Source organism: Rattus norvegicus, chromosome 20 (genome assembly GCF_021556685.1).
Source record: "Rattus norvegicus strain SHRSP/BbbUtx chromosome 20, alternate assembly SHRSP_T2T, whole genome shotgun sequence".
In the NCBI taxonomy this organism is placed as follows: domain Eukaryota; kingdom Metazoa; phylum Chordata; class Mammalia; order Rodentia; family Muridae; genus Rattus; species Rattus norvegicus.
Genome location: NC_141553.1, coordinates 26,085,406 through 26,107,631, shown reverse-complemented (window position 1 = coordinate 26,107,631; position 22,226 = coordinate 26,085,406). Strand labels below are relative to the sequence as shown.

Here is a 22,226-nt window from a genome sequence, read left to right as displayed (position 1 = left end):
ATGGTTATTTTTAGTAATTCTCTTTTTTGTTTTTATTTTTTGAGACAAGGTTTCTCTCTGTAGTGTTGGCTGTCTTAGAACTTGCTCTATAAACCAGGCTGGTCCACCGGCCTCTGAATCCCAGTGCTGTGTAAAGGCATCCACCACCATGTCCTGGTCATGTACAGTGTTTTTTTAAGTAGTTGTTTTATTATCTGTGGTCAAGAATCTGTCACTGTTACTGCCAGGATGATGACTTTTGTGAGCTTCTTTTATACTTACCACTAGAATTTTTCTGGTCTCTTTTAAAAATTCATTTTGGGTGTGGGAGATGCCTAGGCTATCATGGGACAGTCGAAAGACAACTGACAAAGTTGGATCTCTGTTTTTACCTCGTGGGTTCAGAGACTGGGATAAATAAGATGGGTGTGGTTGCAGGCTCCTTCACCCCACAGCCCATTTTACAGGTCCTGCTTCTTTTACTTTCCCTTCAGTTTAGAACCACTGTCCTCTTCACCCTTGGTTTGCATTTCCTTGTGCTTTTGAAGAATTGTGACAAGTGCTATGAAAGGTCCAGGTCCACAGAAAAGGCTTTCGTGATTGTGCTTGTTTAGCCTCTGTTCTCTGCAAACATGACACCACAGCTTTATGAGTTTATGCTTGCCTTGCTTGATAAAAGTTTGTGTGCTTGTTGTATTGTGTCAAAAAACACTCCGTCATCCCAGGTCTCTTGGGTACAGGGGTACTCTTCACCAGGGACTGGCTTTCCTTGTGTACATGGTTCTCTCTCCATGGAGTCTGCAGCCTTCTTCTGTTTGTTTTAATATCTAGATACCACCTTACATACTCAGGCTGGAGAGGATGGCTCAGTGGTTAAGAGCACTAACTACTCTTCCAGAGGACCCAGGTTTAATTTTCAGCGCCCACATGGCAGCTCACAACTGTCTGTAACTCCAGGTGTACACAGATATACATGCAAATAAAACACCAGTGCACATTAAAAACCAAAAAAAAAAAAAAAAAAAAAACCAAAACCAAAAAACACTGCTTTTCTAGAGGGCCTGAGTTCAATTCCCAGCACCCATGTCAGGTTGCGTTCTAATGCCTGTTACTCCAGCCCCAGGAGCTCTGACACTTTCTTCTGGCTTCCAAAGGCACCCTACACATGTGGTATGCATAAGTGAAAGTAAAGAATGATTGAAAGGCTTGTTTGTCCAGACACTAAGTAGCATAGCATTTATCGAGTATTACTCTTACTGTTTAGTTCTTCTTGGCCAACTCAAAGGCCATATAGTTTCTGGTTTATACAATTTATTGTGGTTATAAAGGTATTTATTTCTAGACTTGGGGTTACCGAGTACAAATAGATGTGTCACATCCTAAAAATAATTTATGCCTCCTATAATATAACACTTGGTAATGATTCTGCATGTATAGTAGGCACTGCGTAATTGTTTTTGCTTTGTTTTTGATAGAAAATTAGCTACAGAAATCTCCAAAGCCTTCTTTCCTACTTAAGAACTAAAAGTATAGACTAAATTTAATGTTAATTTCACTTGTTCTTTTAAGGTAAATGAGAGAACAGGACAACTTATACAGTACGACAAGTTTTACATACATGAAGTCCAAGAGCTGATAGACATAAGGAATGACTATATCAACTGGGTCCAGCAGCAAGCCTATGGAGTGGTACGTCCCTCACCTTGTGATTGAGCCTGTGCACCATTTGTACAAAACAAAAGGAATATTTGGGAAACAAGTATTCTCATAGCCTTTATTCCAAGTAATAACGCAATAATGTGTTGCATAGATAGCTCTGTTTACATGTAGATATTCTCCCAACACCAAACCAGTGGTGTGCATTGTACTTTTCTCAAGAAAATGCAGGTGTGGCTTGAACTTTCAACTCTTATTTCCTTTGAGATTACTACCTCTTCTCTGGTGTTCATAGTAATAGATATCAGATCTCTTAGAAATGTTAGATTTTTGCTTTAAAACCAGGAGAGAGCCCTGGAACCATTTGTTCTGTATTTTAATTTTATTTCAGACTGTTAATACATATTCACATATGGATGTGCTTCTTTGCATGTGACTAAAGATCTTTAGTAACAAGTTAACGGGTATTTAATAACTTTAGTTACTTAAGCAGCAGATACTTAATATCCTGTAAGAGCCAAGCATAGCAGCCCACTCCTGTAGTCTCAGCACTCCAGTTGCCCAGGAAGTTGTCTCTGGGGCAGCCTGATGACAAAAGGAAAGCAGTCTATAGGCACCTGTGTCTAACCAAGCTAAGATGAATGCTGTCATAATAGATCTCTTTTTAGCAAGCAGATATTGAATATTTGCTGAAATTTGGTAGTCTTCTCACCTAAACTTAGCACAAAGTCACAATGATAGTAAACTTTATCTCATTAAGGAGTTATTTTGGTATTAGCTGTTTTCTAATAAGAAGAGGTAATAGAAGGTTATAGTTTTTGTTTCTTTTCCCTCATTCTCTCTAATCTATCATATAATTACTGTCTCTCCATTTATGAATGAACATAAAACTGAGTCAATATTGTAAGAAATTGGCTTCTTTCCCAATTGATTGGTCTGAAACTTACCATGTAGACCAGGCTAGCTTTGAACTCACAGAGACTACCTCCCTCAGCCTCCAGAGTTCTTGGTTGAAAGGCTTGTACTATATCTAGTTCTTTGTTTTAAAGAGAGTTCATCACACTTTTGTATTTACATAGAACTTTTGATGTTCCTGAAGCTTTAAGAGATAAGATTCTTACGTTCAGCTCTTTTCTTTCTCTCGTCCCTTCCCCTTCTCTTGTTCTCCCATTAAATCTCTCCACGTGGGGAAAAAAAAAAGATTCATAAGTTCATTGTAGTCTTAATGCTGAGTTGGGTGTCATTGTCATACATTTTTAGTAAAATATTAGTGACTGTCCGAAAGATACTCAATACTATTTTGTGATAATTATGGACGTTTGTATGCAAGTGCAAATATGTACATACATGTGTACATGCATTTTTGTGTATATACACACAAACATGAATACTGGTTTGGCTAATGGGTTTGGGAGTTGTTTCTCTGAAGATAAATTCTTGCTCTTGTCTAGACTGAATTCAGCCTTGGAAAACTCATGCTTCAGTTTCCCAGTGCTGGGATTATAGGCCGGTGTCACCATTGGAACTTGTGTACAATTGTAGGTCTAGAGTTTGGATTAGGGGCTGGAGAGATGGCTCAAAAGGTTAGAGCACTGGCTGCTCTTCCAGAGGACTTGAGTTCAGTTTCCATCACCCATGTAATGGCTGACAGCCACTCCATTCCCAAAAGACCCAATTTCCATTTTTGCACTCAATTCTTACATAGACACAATTTAAAAATAATAAAAATTTTAAATATAAATATAAATTTACTTTATGTGTTCAGGGTGTTTTGCCTATATGTATATCTGGGCTGCATTTGTGTACCTGATGCCTGCTGAGCTCAGACAGAAGGTGGTGTTGGGTCCTCAGGAACTAGAGTTATATATGGTTGTAAGGGACCACATGGATGCTGGGAATTGAACCTGGGTTCTCTGAAAGAACCCATCTATCTGTACTCTCAACTGCTAAGCCATCTCTTCCCTCCCTCCTTTCTCTCTTCCCTTTTGTTCTCTCTCTTCCTCTCCTCTTCCCTTCTCTCCCTCCCTCCCACCCTCTCCTTTCCTTTCTTTCTTTCTCTTCCTTCCCTCCCTCCTTAATGTGCCAGTGAGCTGCCTCAGCAGGTAAAAGCACTTGTCACTAAAACTCATGACCTGATATCAATCCCTGGGACCCAAGTGGTGGAAGAAACTGACTCCTATAAGATATCTTCTGGTCTCCACACATATGCTGTGGTGTGTGAATGTGTACATACACACACACACACACACACACACACACACACACACACACACACACACACACACACACACAAATAGCTGCAATAAAATTTTAAAAATAAAAGTTAAGAACAAACAAAGTTATGATGACTTGCATATGTTTGGACATACCAGCACTCAGGAAGTGGAAGCAAAATGATCAGAAGTTCACCCTGCTGGTTCTATTTCAGAAGAAAAGAAAGGTCCATGCTGAGTTATTATGTTTGAATTACATTGTGATTTAAGTTAAGTGGTTGTTAAGTTGTGTTAAATGAATTCTTTTTTCCATCTTTGATGTTATTTATTTGTAGGTCACAAGTCTTATTTACTCAGTATTGTGTTGTGTGTCTAAATTTGTCCTAGGGAATTAAACTGTATGTGCACAAGGGATAGTGATGAGATAGCAACCTGTTCAATATATGACTGGATATAGTCTGACAAATGGATGGCTGTAATACCAGGATAGACCAGCATTGGGAGGACACACTGGTATTTTTGTAGGTAGGGAGTTCTTCTCAGTTGTCAAAAGAATGTTAGAATTTAGCTACCTACAAAAGGAAAACTACACAAGACTTCCCTTATTTCCGATTCCATTTGCCAAATTGGGAGGGGTTGCCCCACTGTGTCCTCAGGCTCTGTCATTTGTTGTAAAGTTTGAGTAGAACTCAACTACTACACAGCCAAGTGCAATTTGTTATAGGATAAAGATTCAGATTAAAATTAGATAGGTTAAGACAATAAGGAAGACTCTAGGAGAGGTAACCGTAGCAGAGCATGTCACATGTCATGGCAAGTCACAGATGGGTACCTGGTATTCATGTTTGAGATAGCATTAGCTCAGGATTGCTAAGCAGTGAAGCCAAAACTGTTTTTAGTTTCTGGGCATCAGTCATTTCCCACAAGGTGGCTAGATTTCTTAATCTGCATGAACGAGTGTTAGGTCTCTGTGTGTAAATGAGCACACACACATGCACAGAGGTCAAATCACAGCATCAGATTCCCAGGATCTAAGTTACAGGTGACTGTGAGGGTCCATGTGTGTGCTAGAAACTGAACCTTGGTCCTCTCAGTAAGAGCAGTAAGTACTGTTTACTGCTGAGCCTTCTTCCAGCTCCACGTCTGAACTTTCTGAAGGTAGAACTGATATTTGATAGCTGAAGTCTGCATCATAAATTACATTATTTACATTGCCAGCAGCTAAAGATATCCTAGTCATTCCAAAGACTCAATTTGCCCAGGGCAAATGCTGTATGTTCTTTAAAAGTTAATTCTTCACCACAGAAGGCATCAGGCAGGCATACATTCAGTAGCATGTTTCTGAAGATTGTAGTGCTTGAGTACTGTGAGCATAAACACTGAGCTATGTGGAAGCTTTCAGTAAGACAGCAGGGCTCAGTTGGTAGGGTACTTGTGTAATGTGGGAAGCCCCGGGTTCTATACTCAGCACCGCCCGAGACTGGGCGTGCTAACATATGTCTGCATTCCCAGGAAGTGAGCGGATCCTAAACTACATACTGAGTTCAAGGCCAGCTGGAGGTCCATGAGACCTGCCTTAAAATAGTCTGTACATACGTGGGCGGGCATGCAGATAGACCACTCACTGTCCAAGTTAGTGTGCTTAGTGTCTGCAAGGCTCTGAGTTTAATCCCCAGATTGGGAGAGGCGAGGGGGGTGTAAATTTCTTTTCTATTCTCTTAGTAGGCTCTCATTATTATTCCTATTCTGTTTTTACAAGTTATCAACATCTATGTTCTGTCTTGTGCTTTTTAAGTTAATATTGTTTTCAAAAATTGTTTCACTAGTAGGGCTGGCAAGATAGCTCAGAGTTAGGGAAAAAGTACTTGTTATGCAAACAGGAAGAGAGCCAACTTACATAGACTGTCTCCTGACCCCCATAGACACACCTGTGTTCTCTCTCACAATGATAATAAGTATAAGGAACTAAACAAATTAAGGGAACAGACTAAGCATGGTGGTACATGGTACCTTGAAAACAGTGCTGAGGAGATAGAGGCAGGCTGATGGATCACTCGAGTTCAAGACTATCCTGGCCTCCCAGGGGTATATAGTGAGAGAGACAGACAGACAGAGAGAATGAATATAGCTTAAGGGGAAAATACAACCACGACAAGGTACCTTCTATTTCCTGGTGATCAGTCACATAATGTATATCAGCTTTTCTCTCATTCTGCTTCTATGTAATATACTAAAGGTTTTTTTACTTCATTGAGGTCAAGGCTGAGAAGTAATTTCTAATATTTTCTAGGTAAAGAAACAGCCATCAGCATGTTTCAGGCTAGGAATTAGTTTGCTAGTCTACGTAAATTCTGCAAGGGGAAACTTGGTTGCTGAGACCAGATTTCATTATGTTCAAACCTGATAACTCCAAACTGCTGACCAAGTGCACAAAAATCTTTACTTCCTAGATGGAGAGTGGAAGGTGTTAGGGGACAGTGAACCTTATTGTTAATTTATTTTCTACCTCTGTGCTGACTAGAAATAGAACACTAACACTGCTCTTTCCTCATTCCGCATTCTGCGCTGCTGTCTTAGGATGTCAGCCATGGAATAACTGAGGTAAGTCTGCTGCCATAAAGTCTCAGAGTCATGAAGGGTGTGCTGCTGTTTCCTGTGTGAAGAGTCAAACTTGTCTGTAGTGTGAGTTCTTGTTTGTTTTTTAATGTATACACACACACACACACACACACACACACACACACACACACACACATTTGCTTTTAAATATGTATATTATGTTGTTTTTAAAAGTTAACTCCATAGAAATTACCCCAAATAATATCAGGATGTCCTGTATACTTCAGAAGGGTTTTCTGAATTAAAACCTGTTGCTGGGTGGAATGGTGTGTGTCTTTAATCCCAGCACTTGAGATGCAGAGGCAAGCAGATATCTGAGTTTGAGGCCAACCTGGTCTATATAATGTGAGTTCAGACCAGCCAGGGCTGCACAGTAAAACTGTCTTGGGAAAAAACCAGCAGCAACAACAAACAATTACACTACTTAACATTACACTTACATGATACCTTCTAACAAGATTTACTTTGAAATATTTCCAATTCTTGTCACCCAATATATTCTTGTCACCAAATACAGTAGGTTTTGAGAAATAAATTTTATTTTCAAAAATTTTTTTAAAAGATTTATTTATTTAATGTATGTGAGTACACTGTAGCTGTCTTCAGACACACCAAAGAGGGCATCAGATTCCCATTACAGATGGTTGTGAGCCACCATGTGGTTGCTGGGAATTGAACTCAGGACCTCTGGAAGAGCAGTCAGTACTCTTAACCATTGAGCCATCTCTCCAGCCCCTTATTTTCAAATTTTATAAATGCTTACCTAAATAAAATGATCTTTTTTTAACCTAGTAATTGATACTCACATTGTTCCTATTCTGGGTGTTACCTTAATATAGAAAGTTGTAGTACTGACCTGAATAGTGGGCAGCCTATGCTTTCCTTCTCAGAACTAGAGTATGGTTCCTTTATGTTGGGTGTTGTTTTGCTTTGTTTTGGCTTAAGGAGTATGGTTTTCCTAGTACTTGAACTAATGAACATTAGTTAGGTTACAGTATATAATTACTGTTTGCTGTTTGTTTCCTCAGTAAGTGTCATATAAAACTGTGAAAGGTAGGGCTGCTGGTATCAGACACAGCTCAGTGCTAAAGTTCCTGCTGCCATGCACAAGGCTCCATGCCCAGTCAGTCCCCAGCAGTGTAAGACTCTGTGTTGTGGGGAGGGGAAGTGAAAACACAGTTTGAAAACACAGTCAGGACTTAAAATCATTTGAAATGTTGTATGCACATTATCTGTAGGAGCTAAACCCAGCATTTCAACCTGTGGGTAAAAACTGACCCTAGGGGGCTGGGGATTTAGCTCAGTGGTAGAGCGCTTGCCTAGGAAGCGCAAGGCCCTGGGTTCGGTCCCCAACTCCGAAAAAAAGAACCAAAAAAAAAAAACAAAAAAACAAAAAAAACTGACCCTGTCACAGGGTTGCCTAAAAATCATTGGAAATAACGATATTTATGTTATGATTCCTAACAGTAACAGAACTGTAGTTATGAAGTAGTAAAAAAATAACTGTTTTGAGGTCACCACAACATGAGCTATATTAAAGGGTCGCAGCATTGGAAGGTTGAAACCACTGAGCTAAACAGAAATGTATAGTGATGTTGTATGGAAATGAAGAATGAGGAATATGGAGATGGTTCAGTGGTGAAGGTATCTGCCATTGGACGTACATGCTGGAAGGAGAAAACAGCTATTGCAGACTGCCCTCTGACCTCCAGGCATACATTATGGAGTGTTTGGATGCACAGAAAAATAGAAAATTAAAAAAAATTAAATGTCATTTCTGTAAAAGTTCCAGCAGTGTGGCTCAGCAGATAAAGGCACCTTCTGCCACATCTGAGAGCCTAGGTTCAGTCCCTAGGACACACCTGATGGAAAGAAAGAACTCACCTCTGACCTCCACATATGTGCTATGTATGATGCCAGAATGCCTGCAGACTTATTCCTACAAAATTACACATGATTTTAGTCCCAGCACTCAGGAGGCAGAGGCAAGTGGATCTCTTAAGTTCTGGGCCAGCCTTGTCTACGTAGTTCTAGGACAACCAGGGCTTTATAGATAGACCCTGTCTCAAAAATCCAAAAGAAACAGAATTTCCCTGGGGATTACTACTTCAGTACCTACCGTCTTTACGTTAAACTCAGTTGTGGCACACACTGTTATCCCAGTGAAGAGCCAGCCTGGGCTCAAAACCAAAAGGGCTAAGGATGTATGTGATCCAGTGGTTGAGCACTTCACAAAGCCTTAAGTTCATTAACAAGCTGCTGACTGCAGCTTTATGGGCTGGTTCATTCTGATGCCTTATATAAAATGAATAAAAATCATGTAGTCAAAAATGAGTGATGGTTTTGAAGTTTTCCAACTACTCCAGGTAATGAACCAAGAGTGTGATGATCATCTTTACCAAAAATGACAGTACCCACACACCAGAGCCAGCTTGAACTGATAAGTTCACTTCTTCTCTTCCAGTTGGCAGATATCCCTGTGACAATTTGTACATATCCATTTGTATTTGATGCCCAGGCAAAAACTACTCTGCTACAGACAGACGCAGTCTTGCAGATGCAGGTGAGTGCTATTGCAGTGGTAATTTGATTTGGGGATTTTTTTAAAACTGCCTGTATTGGTTTTTTTGTATTTTGGTGGTGGTGGTGGATTTTTTTGTTTGTTTTTATTTTTTAAAGATTTATTTATTTATTTTATGTATACAAGTATACTGTAGCTGTCTTCAGACACACCAGATCTCATCACAGATGGTTGTGAGCCACCATGTGGTTGCTGGGAATCGAACTCAGGACCTCTGAAGAGCAGTCAGTGTCTGAAGACAGCTACAGTGTACTTATATACAATAAATAAATAAAATCCTTAAAAAAAAAAAAAAGTTCAATGTAGAAGCAGAGGCACTTCCTCACTTAAATGGAAAGAGTTTGAAATTGACCTGAGCCCGGCATGGTAACACCCGTGTAATCCCAGCTCTGTCTATATACTGAGGTCTAAAACAGCCAGTACTACAGAGACCCTAGTGCAAGGAAGGAAGGGAGGAGGGGGAAATTATATTGAGGTTGGTCATATATAAATAATTTTTTTTTTTTGCTGGTGGGGGCTGGGAAATGTTTTATGAGGAGCATGTGTACTTTATGTTTGTGTGTATATATGTATATAAATGATAACACAATGAAACTCATAACTTTGTTAACTAGAATAAGTAAAATTGCTGGGCATTGATGCTTGCATGTGATACTAACCCTTACCCAGCAATTGGAAACTTACAAAGGGAAAGCATTTAGTTGGGAACTTGCTTACAGTTGTAGCAGGAGTCACCGTGGCAGAAAGTAGACAGCAAGGCACCGAAGCAGCTGCTCCAGAGTCTAATCCTGATCTGCAGGCAGGAAGCAGAGAAGGCAGTGGCCGGGCCTGAGGTGGGCTTTTGAGACCTCAAAGCCCGTGCACAGTAATAGGCATCCTCCAACAAGGCCACGTCTCCAATCCTTCCTAAATTAGTCCACCTCCACTGCTGGGAACTAAGTATTCAAGTACATGAGCTTATGGGGGTTGTCATTCACATTCAGACCTCTGTCCACGTTCAGCTTCATAGCAAGGTCAGGTTAAATACGACTACCTGAAAGTAAAATAAAATCCTGCTTTATTTGTGTGTTTGTTTGCTTTCTAGATGGCTATTGACCAGGCCCATAGGCAGAATGTCTCCTCTCTTTTTCTGCCAGTGATTGAGTCTGTGAATCCTTGCTTAATTCTGGTTGTTCGCAGAGAAAATATTGTAGGAGATGCAATGGAAGTCCTCAGGAAAACCAAGAATATAGATTATAAAAAGCCACTCAAAGTAAGTAAACACTTTGTATAAATTGGAACTTACATGTAAAAGCTGTTCTGGGGTGTGTGTGTGTGTGTGTGTGTGTGTGTGTGTGTGTGTGTGTGTGTGTGTGTGTGTGTGTGCGCGCGCGCGCTTTTGAAACACTTTGTGGGGTTTTTTGTTTTGTTTTTAATTACAGACTTACTTTATTCTGTATGTATGTGTGCACCCTGTACATGGCCTGATCCTGCAGAGGTCAGAAAGTAAGGTTAGATCCTATGTAGTTGTAGCTGCAGATGGACGTGAGCCACCAAGTGAGTGCTGGTAACCAAACCTGCGTCTTCTGCAAGAGCAGTGACTGCTTCTGACCACTGAGTCATGTAAATTATCTATTCGACTTTTGAGACTATAGGTTGCTGAGCTGTATTAGCAGTGAATAGCATGTTCCCAGGTCTTGGCTCTTCATTGTCTATCCAGTGCTCACATTACCCTGTTTTAGGTTATATTTGTTGGAGAAGATGCTGTTGATGCTGGAGGTGTACGCAAAGAATTTTTCTTGCTCATCATGAGGGAATTATTGGATCCTAAATATGGCATGTTTCGATATTATGAAGATTCCAGGCTTATTTGGTTTTCAGATAAGGTAATTGACCATCTACCACAATTACTTCTTTATATCTTTGTTTCTGGTCAGAGGTCTTCTTTATTACAATGTGAAATTAAGGATGTTTAGACTTATTGTCAAAACACAGCCTTGTATTTTACACATTTCAAATTAAAATAAATTGAACAATCAGCTTTAAAATTATGAATTTTCCTTCTGAGTATTTCAGTTTAGAAAATTGCGTGGTAATTACTTTATTAGCTTCTCTTGCTGGGGAGATTGCATTAGAGATCCCTGATGTCTTATAATTTAGATTAAGGATCAGTAAACTATAGTATGTGAGCCAAGGCTTCCCACCATATATTTTAATACAGGAAGCCACCTGTTCTCTATGACTGCTTTGACACATGCCCATCAGAGATAGTTGATAGTTACTAAGATATTACCAGCTGCTCCTTTACAGGAAATGTTTGGGTTCTGTTTTGTAAAAAAAATTCTGAGTCACCTATACAGTTTATAAATTTCTTTATATTTAGCCTTGATTGAAAGAGGCTGGCTGTCTTGTGTGAGGATAGCAGCTATTGCTGTTGAGTGCTTAGGGTAATTCTGAGGACTACAAAATACTGCACTGTAATTACACTGTCTTGGGTGCTTGTATAGAGAGAGAAGCTTGGCCTCATTCATTCGGTAGGCATCCAGCTCATGGGCCTGTCCAAGCGTTTGCTGGCGTCCTCCAGTGGTCGCAGCTTAGGTCTTGGTCTTTGTTTGCTCAGTTTGTTTAGTTCTCTGCACTGATGCCTGTCCTCATTGTCCTATCTATCGAGGGCTTCAGGGGCTCCTGGGTGGGATCGTGTCAAGCATCCTCAGCACTCTGGTAGTTCTGCAAAATGTTCAGGACTTTAAAAATACAGCCAAACAATAGCCTCAATATTATAATGGACATGGAAATAAAAACATTTTAAGTTATTGTATAATTTATTTCATCTTTAAAGTATAGATAGATAGCTAAGGTGTTTGCTGTCATTTGAAATAGTTGAACTCTATTATTTTGATTATTATGGTTAGTTTATCAATGTGAACATGATTAAGGGTTTTTGGAATTGGTTTTTTTAGTGTAATTTAGTTTTATAAGTATATAAAATGTCTGTATAATTCTAATTACAGAAAAAGATACTGGAAGAGGCTTTGTACCTTACTTTATTTTTGAAGTGAGGTCTCTCTATGTAGCCCTGGCTATTCTGGAACTCCATGTAGACCAGACTCATCTGAAACTCGCAGAGATCCTCTGCTTCCGCCAGTGTATGCCACCACCCCTGCCTTCTTCCTGATATTCTTAATTTAGCCTCCCTAGTTGCCAGGATCACAGGGATGTACCACCATAATTAACGTGAATGTATGTTATATATTTGTTTTGTTTGAGACATGGTCTCACTATGCACCTCGAAGTAGCCTGGAGCTCCCTGTGTAAACCAGACTGGACTCTAACCCATAGGTCTGTCTGCTCTTCCGAATGCTCTAGCACTCAGCCTTGAATTTAAAAAAAAATTTTTTTTAATATTTTTAAGGGTTGTGTTTATAGCTCAGTTGGTAATAAAGCACATGTCTTAGAAGCATAAAGATTTGAATTTAATCCCCAACATCCACCAACTCAACAAGCTTGGCATAAGGGCTGCAGAGAGATGGGTCATTGGTTAAGTAATACTGGCCGCTATTCCAGATGTCCTGAGTGCAATTCCCACATGGCCACTCACAACTGTTAATAGTCCTGCGGGATCCTGGAGTCCAGTGTCCTCTTCTGGGGAACTGATCTACATGCAGATAATAACATCCATATATATAAAATAAATCTTTACAACGCTCCCGCCTCCCCTCCCCCCAGCAAAAGCTTGGTATAATTATGCAGGATACAGTGATTCACGCCTGCAATCCCAGCACTCAAGAGGTGAGTTTAAGGACAACTTAGGCTATATCTAAAATTCCACTTTTGGGCCAGACCCTGCCTCAGACAAATAGCAGAAAGCTAGGCATGGAGATAGGTATGTGTGACCCCAGTGCTAGGCAGGCAGAGTCAAGTGATCTCTGGGGCCCACTGGTCAGATAGTCTAGACTCATTACTGAGCTCCAGGCCAGTGAGAGACCATATTCCAAAGGTTGCTAGCTTTCTCGATGATAGCCACAGTTGTCTTGGACATGCACATGCACACACATGCACATACACATATACACGCACCCAGAACAAATTTTCTTTTAAGGTATTTTGCTTTTGTTGTCTGTCAGCCATCCTCTCATTCCCACCATCCCAGGTATTAAAGTCACAGCATGGCCATCGCAGGCCAGGCCTGACAGCCCACATCTACGTTTAACCACATGGAAGTGCTTTTGTTTGGAGAGAGTCGGTTGTGAAGCCATATATGTGTCTGTAATCTTGATGGTCCAGGAACTGCCATATATACCTGCTGGCCTTGAACTAACAGAGCTCCTCCTGCCTCTGCCTCCCAATTGCCACGACCCCTAAAACTTTTTTTCTTCATTGAAGGCTGAGAGTGATGGAGCATGCCTTTCCTTCTAGCGCTGAGGATCAAAGCTGTGTCCTCCCACTCCCAGCTAATAAACAACGTTCTAAAGAGAAAGTACATTGCATGGAACTGTACCCAGTGATGTTCATGCCAAGGAGACAGGAGTAGGAATGAGCTGCTTTCTCATTGGTTGCTTTTCTGTGTATTCAATTTTTTTCTATTACGAAGAACATATTAGTACTAGAAATAAAGATTTAGCTCGGAAGACAAGACTTTCACCTTTTTTCTTCTTTGTGTTTTAGACATTTGAAGACAGTGATTTGTTCCACTTAATTGGTGTTATCTGTGGATTAGCAATTTATAATTTTACTATTGTGGACCTCCACTTCCCTTTGGCTTTATATAAGAAGCTACTGAAAAGGAAGCCATCCCTGGATGATCTGAAAGAGCTGATGCCAGATGTAGGGAGGTAAGTGGTTAGAAAGTGCTAAGGCAGGGCTGAGGCAGAGGAGAGGGCTGCCCTGGAAGCTTTTCTTCTAGGAATAACCAGGCTTTGTTGCTTTTGTGAACGATTTTAAGGAAATAAATACAGTTTCAGTGAAGCCCAGTGTGTACTAACTGATGAGCAGAGTTGTCATTAACGACTGTTTCACTTTAAAGAAGTACTTGTTTGTTTGGTTTTTTGCAGAAGCATGCAACAATTGCTGGACTACCCGGAGGACGATATAGAGGAAACATTTTGTCTAAACTTTACGGTAAGATGAGCAGACGTAGGTTGGCCTCACTATCTAACAGCTGTGCTTTAGGATTTCTCTCTTCCAAAGACCAAGTGCTTTTTGGTTGGTTTTCCGAGACAGGGTTTCTCTGTGTAGCCCTGGCTGTCCAGTAACTTGCTCTGTAGACAGATTGACCTCGAACTCAAGAGAGATCTACCTGCCTCTGCCACCAGTGCAATTTTTTTTTTCCTCACTCAGGGAATTTTTATTCTTTTGGGAAATACAAATAGTAAGTCAAATTTTGTACAATGATCATTACCTGCTATACTTAAAGTACATGCAAATTATAATGGCAATAAAACAAGGAGCACCTAGGCCTTATTCAAATGCTCGGGGAAAAATTGGCATTCTTCTATGAAAAAAGATTATATGTCACTTCAAGCAAAAAACAAAAGTCTTAGTTTTCCTTCATAGCTAACATTCAAAATTCGCCGTTCGACTCACTGCCCTGTAGAATGGAGCTACCTGCAAACTTGCCTATCCTGTCTCCTAGGGACCCCATACAAGTCCTCCACATCACCAACTATTACTACGCTCACCCTGATTCATGCCTTCCTCATTAGAATATCTTTCCTACTTCCTTCCGATTCTCAGTCCTAATGACCCTTCAGGATCCACCTCTTCTGTCCAGACAGCCTCACCATGCCAGGTAGCATTGAAACCTCCCTGCTCTGACTTTCTTTTTTTTTTTTTTTTTATTAACTTGAGTATTTCTTATATACATTTCGAGTGTTATTCCCTTTCCCGGTTTCCGGGCAAACATCCCCCTCCCCCCTCCCCTTCCTTATGGGTGTTCCCCTCCCAACCCTCCCCCCATTGCCGCCCTCCCCCCATAGACTAGTTCACTGGGGGTTCAGTCTTAGCAGGACCCAGGGCTTCCCCTTCCACTGGTGCTCTTACTAGGATATTCATTGCTACCTATGGGGTCAGAGTCCATGTATAGTCTTTAGGTAGTGGCTTAGTCCCTGGAAGCTCTGGTTGCTTGGCATTGTTGTACTTTTGGGGTCTCGAGCCCCTTCAAGCTCTTCCAGTTCTTTCTCTGATTCCTTCAACAGGGGACCTATTCTCAGTTCAGTGGTTTGCTGCTGGCATTCGCCTGTGTATTTGCTGTATTCTGGCTGTGTCTCTCAGGAGAGATCTACATCCGGCTCCTGTTGGTCTGCACTTCTTTGCTTCATCCATCTTGTCTAATTGGGTGGCTGTATATGTATGGGCCACATGTGGGGCAGGCTCTGAATGGGTGTTCCTTCAGTCTCTGTTTTAATCTTTGCCTCTCCCTTCCCTGCCAAGGGTATTCTTTTTCCTCATTTAAAGAAGGAGTGAAGCATTCACATTTTGATCATCCGTCTTGAGTTTCGTTTGTTCTAGGGATCTAGGGTAATTCAAGCATTTGGGCTAATAGCCACTTATCAATGAGTGCATACCATGTATGTCTTTCTGTGATTGGGTTAGCTCACTCAGGATGATATTTTCCAGTTCCAACCATTTGCCTACGAATTTCATAAACTCGTTGTTTTTGATAGCTGAGTAATATTCCATTGTGTAGATGTACCACATTTTCTGTATCCATTCCTCTGTTGAAGGGCATCTGGGTTCTTTCCAGCTTCTGGCTATTATAAATAAGGCTGCGATGAGCAATTTTTTTTAAATGTATATTCAAATATATATATTATATGTATATTTTATGGGTGTTTGGTCTGCGTGAATATGTAGCACAGCATCTCTTGGGACTGGAGTTACATATAGACAGTTGTTAGCTGTTAATCTGAGTGCTGAGAATTGAATCTAGGTCCACTGGGAGAGCAGCCAGTGCTCATAACCATAGCCATCTCTCCAGCCCCATGGATGGGATTTTTTTCTTTTTAAAGATTTATTTATTATATATAAGTACACTGTATCTGTCTTCAGACACACCAGAAGAGGGCATCAGATCCCATTACAGATAGTTGTGAGCCACCATGTGGTTGCTGGGATTTAAACTCAGGACCTCTGGAAGGACAGTGAGTGTTCTTAACCGCTGAGCCATCTCTCCAGCCCCTGTAGATGGGATTCTTAACCCTACAGCTAATATTTATTGATCTTTTACTATGTGCCAGCCAAAGTTCATGGATTATTTCATTCATTCCTCACTGAACCTATGAGATTGTTTTTATCCTTGATTCACAGATGAAGAAACCTGAAGTAGTTGCATGTCAGTCACTGTTCACCTGCTGTGCTTTCAGTAACTAGGTATTTTGATGATTACAATTAGAGAACTTAGAGACTCACCAGGGATTCATTCTCAGCCTGTGATTATAGGAACGATTAGAGATGGGAAGATAATTGAAAGACAGTTTTACTAATGAGCTTAAGACTGCCTAATAGTATGTGTCTCTTCTTAACTGCTCAGTTCTGTCCTTCCACCATGCAGTGAACTCATGCTGTCAGGCTTGCAATAGCAAGCACCCTTAACCACTGAGCCATCTTGCCAGACCTTAGATTGGAAGGTGTCTGGTGTATTTGTAAGGAAATTCAGTGCATGTTTAAGAAGTAAAATTGGTAATTTTTTTTTCCTCACAAGAAAAAATCTTATTGGGGTCTGCAAGAGAACAGCACTCACTTCTCTTACAGAGGACTCTGAGTTCAGTTTATAGCACTCCATTTGGGAAGCTTACAATTCGGTTGCCATTAACTTAGTTAGGTACGTGGTGCAGGGTCCCAGCACTCTGGTACACATTTGCACATACAGACCTACACACCTCAGGTGATGGCTTCTGCTGAGGGCGAGTCAGGTTGCTTTATAGGTGTGGATTATGCTCCTGAATGGCCATAACCATCCACAGAGATGGATACCACCAAAGTCTAGCTTGGCGAACCATTGAGATTAGGGTTGCTTACAGGAATATGAATAGGGAATTACTTACGGGAGCAGAAATGACGGTTGCATCACCAAGACCACCCACCCCAACATGGGTGACAGGTCATAAAAGCTGGGAACCTGGAGTTCCTGCACACAACCAAGTGACTCTGGCCTAAACTTCCTCTAGGCCGCTGGTCTGGTCTGTCTTTTTTTGCAGTTCAACTTCCTGCCCTCTGAGAAGGACTCTTGAGTTCTTAATGCTTACTATGGCAGGGAGGGCCCCAGTGTGAGAGGTAGGAATGAGTTGGGAGGAAGTTATTTTTAAAAAATAACTAGGCTAGAAAGATGGTTCAGCAGCTAAGAGCTCACTGCTCTTCCAGAGTTAACTTCCATCAGCCACATGGTGGCTTACACAACCATCTGTAACGGGATCTGATGCCCTCTTCTGGTGTGACTGAAGAAGACAGTTACAGTGTACAGGTATAAATAAATCTTATTAAAAAACTAATAGTAGGGGCTGGAGAGATGGCTCAGCAGTTAAGAGCCCCGACTGCTCTTCCAGAGGTCCTGAGTTCAATTCCCAGCAACCACATGGTGGCTCACAACCATCTGTAATGGGATCTGATGCCCTCTTCTGGTGTATCTGAAGACAGTTACAGTGTACTTATATATAATAAATGAATAAATCTTTAAAAAAAAAAAAAAACTAATAGTAGGCAGGCCTAATGATGTAATGATGTGTACTTTTAACCACAAGGCAGGGGCAAATAAATCTCTTGAGCTCAAGCCCAGCCTGATCTACACAGTAAGACCTGTTTTGAAAAGGCAGAGGTGGAAGGAAGATTCTCTGTGTGGTGTGTGTGTGTGTGTGTGTGTGTGTGTGTGTGTGTGTTGGTGGCAAATCAAACATTTTTTTCCTGATAGTCTGTTGTAGATTCTCCATGCTCCTTTTATTACTTGCACATTAAAAGCTATATGAGAACGTAGACATTTCTTCTTTTCAAACATTAACTGGTGTATGTGTGTGTACACTGACTGACTTCCTGAGACATTGAGACGTCTTCCTACTGTGCTTACGCTTGAGGAGACAGGGTCCCTCCACATGCTGGACTACTGGCCAGAGCGTGGTCCCAGTCGGATACAGCCTTGGTGTTGAGGACCCAGCTCAATCTCACAGGCTTGCACTTTACCCACTGAGTTGTCTCTCCAGCTTCTGTAGTTTGGCTCTTTCCAGCTTATTCCTCTGTTGATACCATTCTATCATACAGTAATCAATCATACTCTGATCTGATGTGTTTTTAGAGCCACTTGCCATGCATTTTCAGAACTTGATTACTTTCTTTTCCTTTTGTTGAGTTGATGTGTATAGTGTGGTAGGTTTGTTGATTCCCATGTAGTGATACATGTTGTTCTTCTCTCCTCCTTTATCAGGTAGTGAACTGAAAGGCTAGGATATATTCATACTTGGCAACCCAGTCCCACCTTAGTGCTTTGTGGATTAAAAAAAAGACTAGTAATGGGAATAAAAGGTTTTTAATAATGTACCTCCTTATAAACCGAATTAAAACTACCTATGATCAAATCAGTGTGACAAAAGCACATGGCTCATGTGGGGAAAGTGCAGGGCCAGGGCAAGTGGGACAGCAGCCTGTCAGCCTCACATGTCATCTGTTATGAGGCATGCCTAAGTGCCTGTATTTAGCTAACCAGACCCTGGACTGCTGTGGGACATCAGACTACTAGAAAAGGTGGGATCCAGTGGATCTGAGAATTTGTAAGTAGGTTCTTGGTAGCATAGTTTTGACTCATTATTTGTTAGTTTGTATATTTAATGAAAGAAGATGTTACTTTTTTAAAATTTTTAGATCACAGTTGAAAATTTTGGTGCAACAGAAGTGAAAGAGCTGGTTCTGAATGGTGCAGACACCGCTGTTAACAAACAGAATCGGTAAGTGGATTGCACTGGACTCTGCAAATGATGAGGGTTAGTAGGCATTTTCTAATGTTACTAAAAGTGGCACAAGAAAGAAAAACAGTATTGTACATTGTATGTGGTGCGCACTTGAGGAGGGCAAGAGCAGGCAGATACTCAGATACTTTCATGGGAAAGTAGTACTCCTTTGCTCGTGAAATCGCTAAAGGAAGGAATGAACATGACAGATGAGAAATGAGAAGAAACAACAACAAACATGGTTTGAAAGATGGATTGGAATACCCAGAAGACACCAGTTTATTTTATTTTGCGGATAGCAGTTCAGATGCTGAGTTAAACTCACTCTTAGAAAGTGCTAAGTGGGGGTTGGGGATTTAGCTCAGTGGCCAGGGCTCAGGCCCTGGGTTCGGTCCTCAGCTGGGGGAGCCAGACACTTATAGGCTATTTCTAATGAAAAATAGCTATCAAATAATTTCGGAGTATTCCCAAATCACCAAAAAATACTGTCACAGCAGGTCTGCCCTAAGAAGCTATACAATATTCCTATGAAGAAATACCAAGAAATAGTAATAGTAATAAGTGTTCTTTCAAGATCATCTTTAAGATGATTTTGTTTGCTTGGTTTAAGTCTCTACATAGCCTCGGCTGGCCTGGAATCAGAGCTCCAAAGTGCTGGAGATAAAATATGTCATCACACCTGTTATTTTTAATGAAGGAGGAATAGGGCTTGCTGTGGTTTTGGATTGATTTCTTTTTACACATAATGAGAAAGTAGCTTACAAGTATTGGATATTCTCCATAAATGGTGTGTGTGACCATTGTTTTTATTTCTAGGCAGGAGTTTGTTGATGCCTATGTGGATTACATATTCAATAAATCAGTGGCATCTTTATTTGATGCTTTCCATGCCGGCTTTCATAAGGTCTGTGGAGGAAAAGTTCTTCTGCTCTTCCAGCCCAATGAATTACAAGCTATGGTTATTGGGAATACAAATTATGATTGGAAAGAACTGGAGAAGGTAAGGGGGGAAAAACCAACCTTTGTTAAAAAGGAAAAGCCCTTTTGTGTGCTTTTTTTGCCCTTCCCTTGTGTACAAAACCCTTGCTGTGGTTTCCTGCCCTGCAATGCACTCTGTGGTAGCATTGGTGAGGTGGTTGGGAAATGTGCTAGAGGAACCCTACCCTGAGACTGAGTGACTTTCTATCCATGCTTAAGACTTTAGTTTCCGAGGTTGGGGATTTAGCCAAAAAAAAAAAAAAGACTTTTGTTTCCCTGTTTTTCTGTGGTAAACTGGTGCCCACCCCTGGTGAGAGGAGGGGACTACAAAGGAAAAGACTTGTTGCTCTTACCATTTTTGTTTTAAAAGGGGGAAAAAATAGTAGAAACATTCTGATTTGTCTTCCTGAAAATTGTATAAGGAACTTTTACCCAATCCCATGTTGGTGTTTAACAATTTTAGTAAATTCTTATTGACTTATTGTCTTTTCTCTTTCTCGAGAGTTGGTATTTTCAAACTGTAAAATGCAAATGATGTGCTTATATCCTTAATGGTTGTATTATTTTTAGAATACAGAATACAAAGGAGAGTATTGGGCAGAACATCCCACGATAAAAATTTTTTGGGAAGTATTTCATGAATTACCACTAGAAAAGAAGAAACAATTCCTATGTAAGTATATTCTAACTGCATGTTCTCTTCTAGATCAGTTTAGTCTGCTATTAAGAAGAGTATGTTAGGTCCCCTTAGAGTTGTGAGCTTAAGTGAAGTCTGTGCAATTGCCTGAAGTCCTGTTTCACAGAAACAGTGTTGGAGGACTAGAGCGCTGGAAACATAGCTTAGCCAAGTGAAGCCTGACTCCCCAAGAGAACTTCAGTGTTTCAAAATGACTCTTCCAAAAAGATCCAATCCAAAGTACTTTGCCATTGTTCTTCCAGAATGTATTGTGTACTTCATTATTTAGATAATGAATGCAAAGTTAAGACTGTGTTGTCTAAATCATTTTCCTTGGCAGTATTTTTGACAGGTAGTGATCGAATTCCTATTCTTGGTATGAAGAGTCTGAAACTAGTCATCCAGTCAACAGGAGGTGGTGAGAGCTATCTCCCGGTTTCCCATACCTGTTTTAATCTTCTAGATCTCCCAAAATATACAGAGAAAGAAACCCTACGATGTAAACTGATCCAAGCTATTGATCACAATGAAGGCTTCAGTTTAATATAACCTTGGAGTTCTGACTTTCTGTTTAGTGCAAAGGCATCAAACTACTCGTTTTTCTTGTGAATTCAGCAGTGAGAGTTACTTCTGTAATTCTTGCCTAAAAATTGTTCACTACTGTACTGATGATGAAAGCCAAAAATTAAAAACTGTACAGAACCATGAATTGTACCATCCTCATAAACATACAAGTATTGTGAATACATTAAAGTTTTACTAACAGTAATTTTTAAGAGTTTGCATATTTCAGAAATGACCTGATGTGTGGGTGCATGGAAATGTTGCTTCAATCACTGGGCTAAAAAAAACAAAAAACAAAAACAAACTATGGGCCTGCCAATAGTCATTTGATTATTTTTCCATTTTGTAAATAAAGATTTTGTAATAAAATAGTGACATTCAGATACCAGTAGTTTCTATTGAACTGAGTTTTAAGGGTTATAAATTATGATTCAGTCTGACTTGCAGATTCTACTATAAAAGCATGGTAGAAACAATCTTTTTGCTACAATAAATGTCCATGAAGACCTAAGACTTAACCTTTTTCTCTGAGTCCTGAGATATGTTGGCTAGTGGTTGCCAGAAACAGAACAAGTGGGAAACACATGTTACAGCTTCAAAACTACTGATGCTGGCAGTACGGTACAGATCTTATGGTGCTGTCTCATGTGAAAGTGAGTTGATTCTGCTAACTATACTACAAGCAAAAACGCCATAAAAAGCTTAACATTTCAACTTCCTAATACTATGCAATCAACCGCTGTAAATCTGTGGATCCATCTCATTTTTGCAGCCAACTATTTATTCTGAATTGTTGAGGTGAGGCTGTTTGGGCTATTGAGAGGTTGGGACACATACCTTTTTCCTTCAAAGTGATCTTTCTGTAAAAAGGAGATTTTATAAGGATAAATAGCTTCCTTCACAGTTACTGATGAAAGTACTATTGAAGTTCCTGTGTAGAAGGCATTAAGAGTATTTACAAGATGTCATCTCGACATCCACTGTGGCAGGAGTGGGAACCACAGACCAATCCATACAACCACTTCTCCACTCAGGTATACGTATACCTTTCT

The 22,226-nt window shown here is 40.4% G+C and overlaps 1 protein-coding gene across 21 annotated transcripts in view; it reads left to right on the top strand.

The window, feature by feature from the left end:
• Positions 1-21,557, top strand: part of Herc4 (HECT and RLD domain containing E3 ubiquitin protein ligase 4) — a 74,540-nt gene extending 52,983 nt beyond the window's left edge. For 8 of the 21 annotated variants that reach the window (XR_015644763.1, XR_015644761.1, XR_015644766.1 and 5 more), the window contains 10 exons: positions 1,549-1,668; positions 8,932-9,030; positions 10,133-10,300; positions 10,770-10,913; positions 13,693-13,859; positions 14,079-14,145; positions 18,871-18,953; positions 19,773-19,956; positions 20,505-20,607; positions 20,951-21,557. Coding sequence is in view for 15 of the 21 variants with exons in the window: in XM_087597515.1 (XP_087453641.1) it covers positions 1,549-1,668; positions 8,932-9,030; positions 10,133-10,300; positions 10,770-10,913; positions 13,693-13,859; positions 14,079-14,145; positions 18,871-18,953; positions 19,773-19,956; positions 20,505-20,607; positions 20,951-21,159 (1,344 nt within the window). In the remaining 6 variants the exon portion in view is untranslated. Of the gene's footprint in view, positions 1-1,548; positions 1,669-6,425; positions 6,450-8,931; positions 9,031-10,132; positions 10,301-10,769; positions 10,914-13,692; positions 13,860-14,078; positions 14,146-18,870; positions 18,954-19,772; positions 19,957-20,504; positions 20,608-20,950 lie in introns of all 21 variants that reach the window. The other 13 variants (XR_015644764.1, XR_015644762.1, XM_087597513.1 and 10 more) reach the window with 5 other exon arrangements.
• Positions 21,558-22,226: the final 669 nt, after the last annotated feature.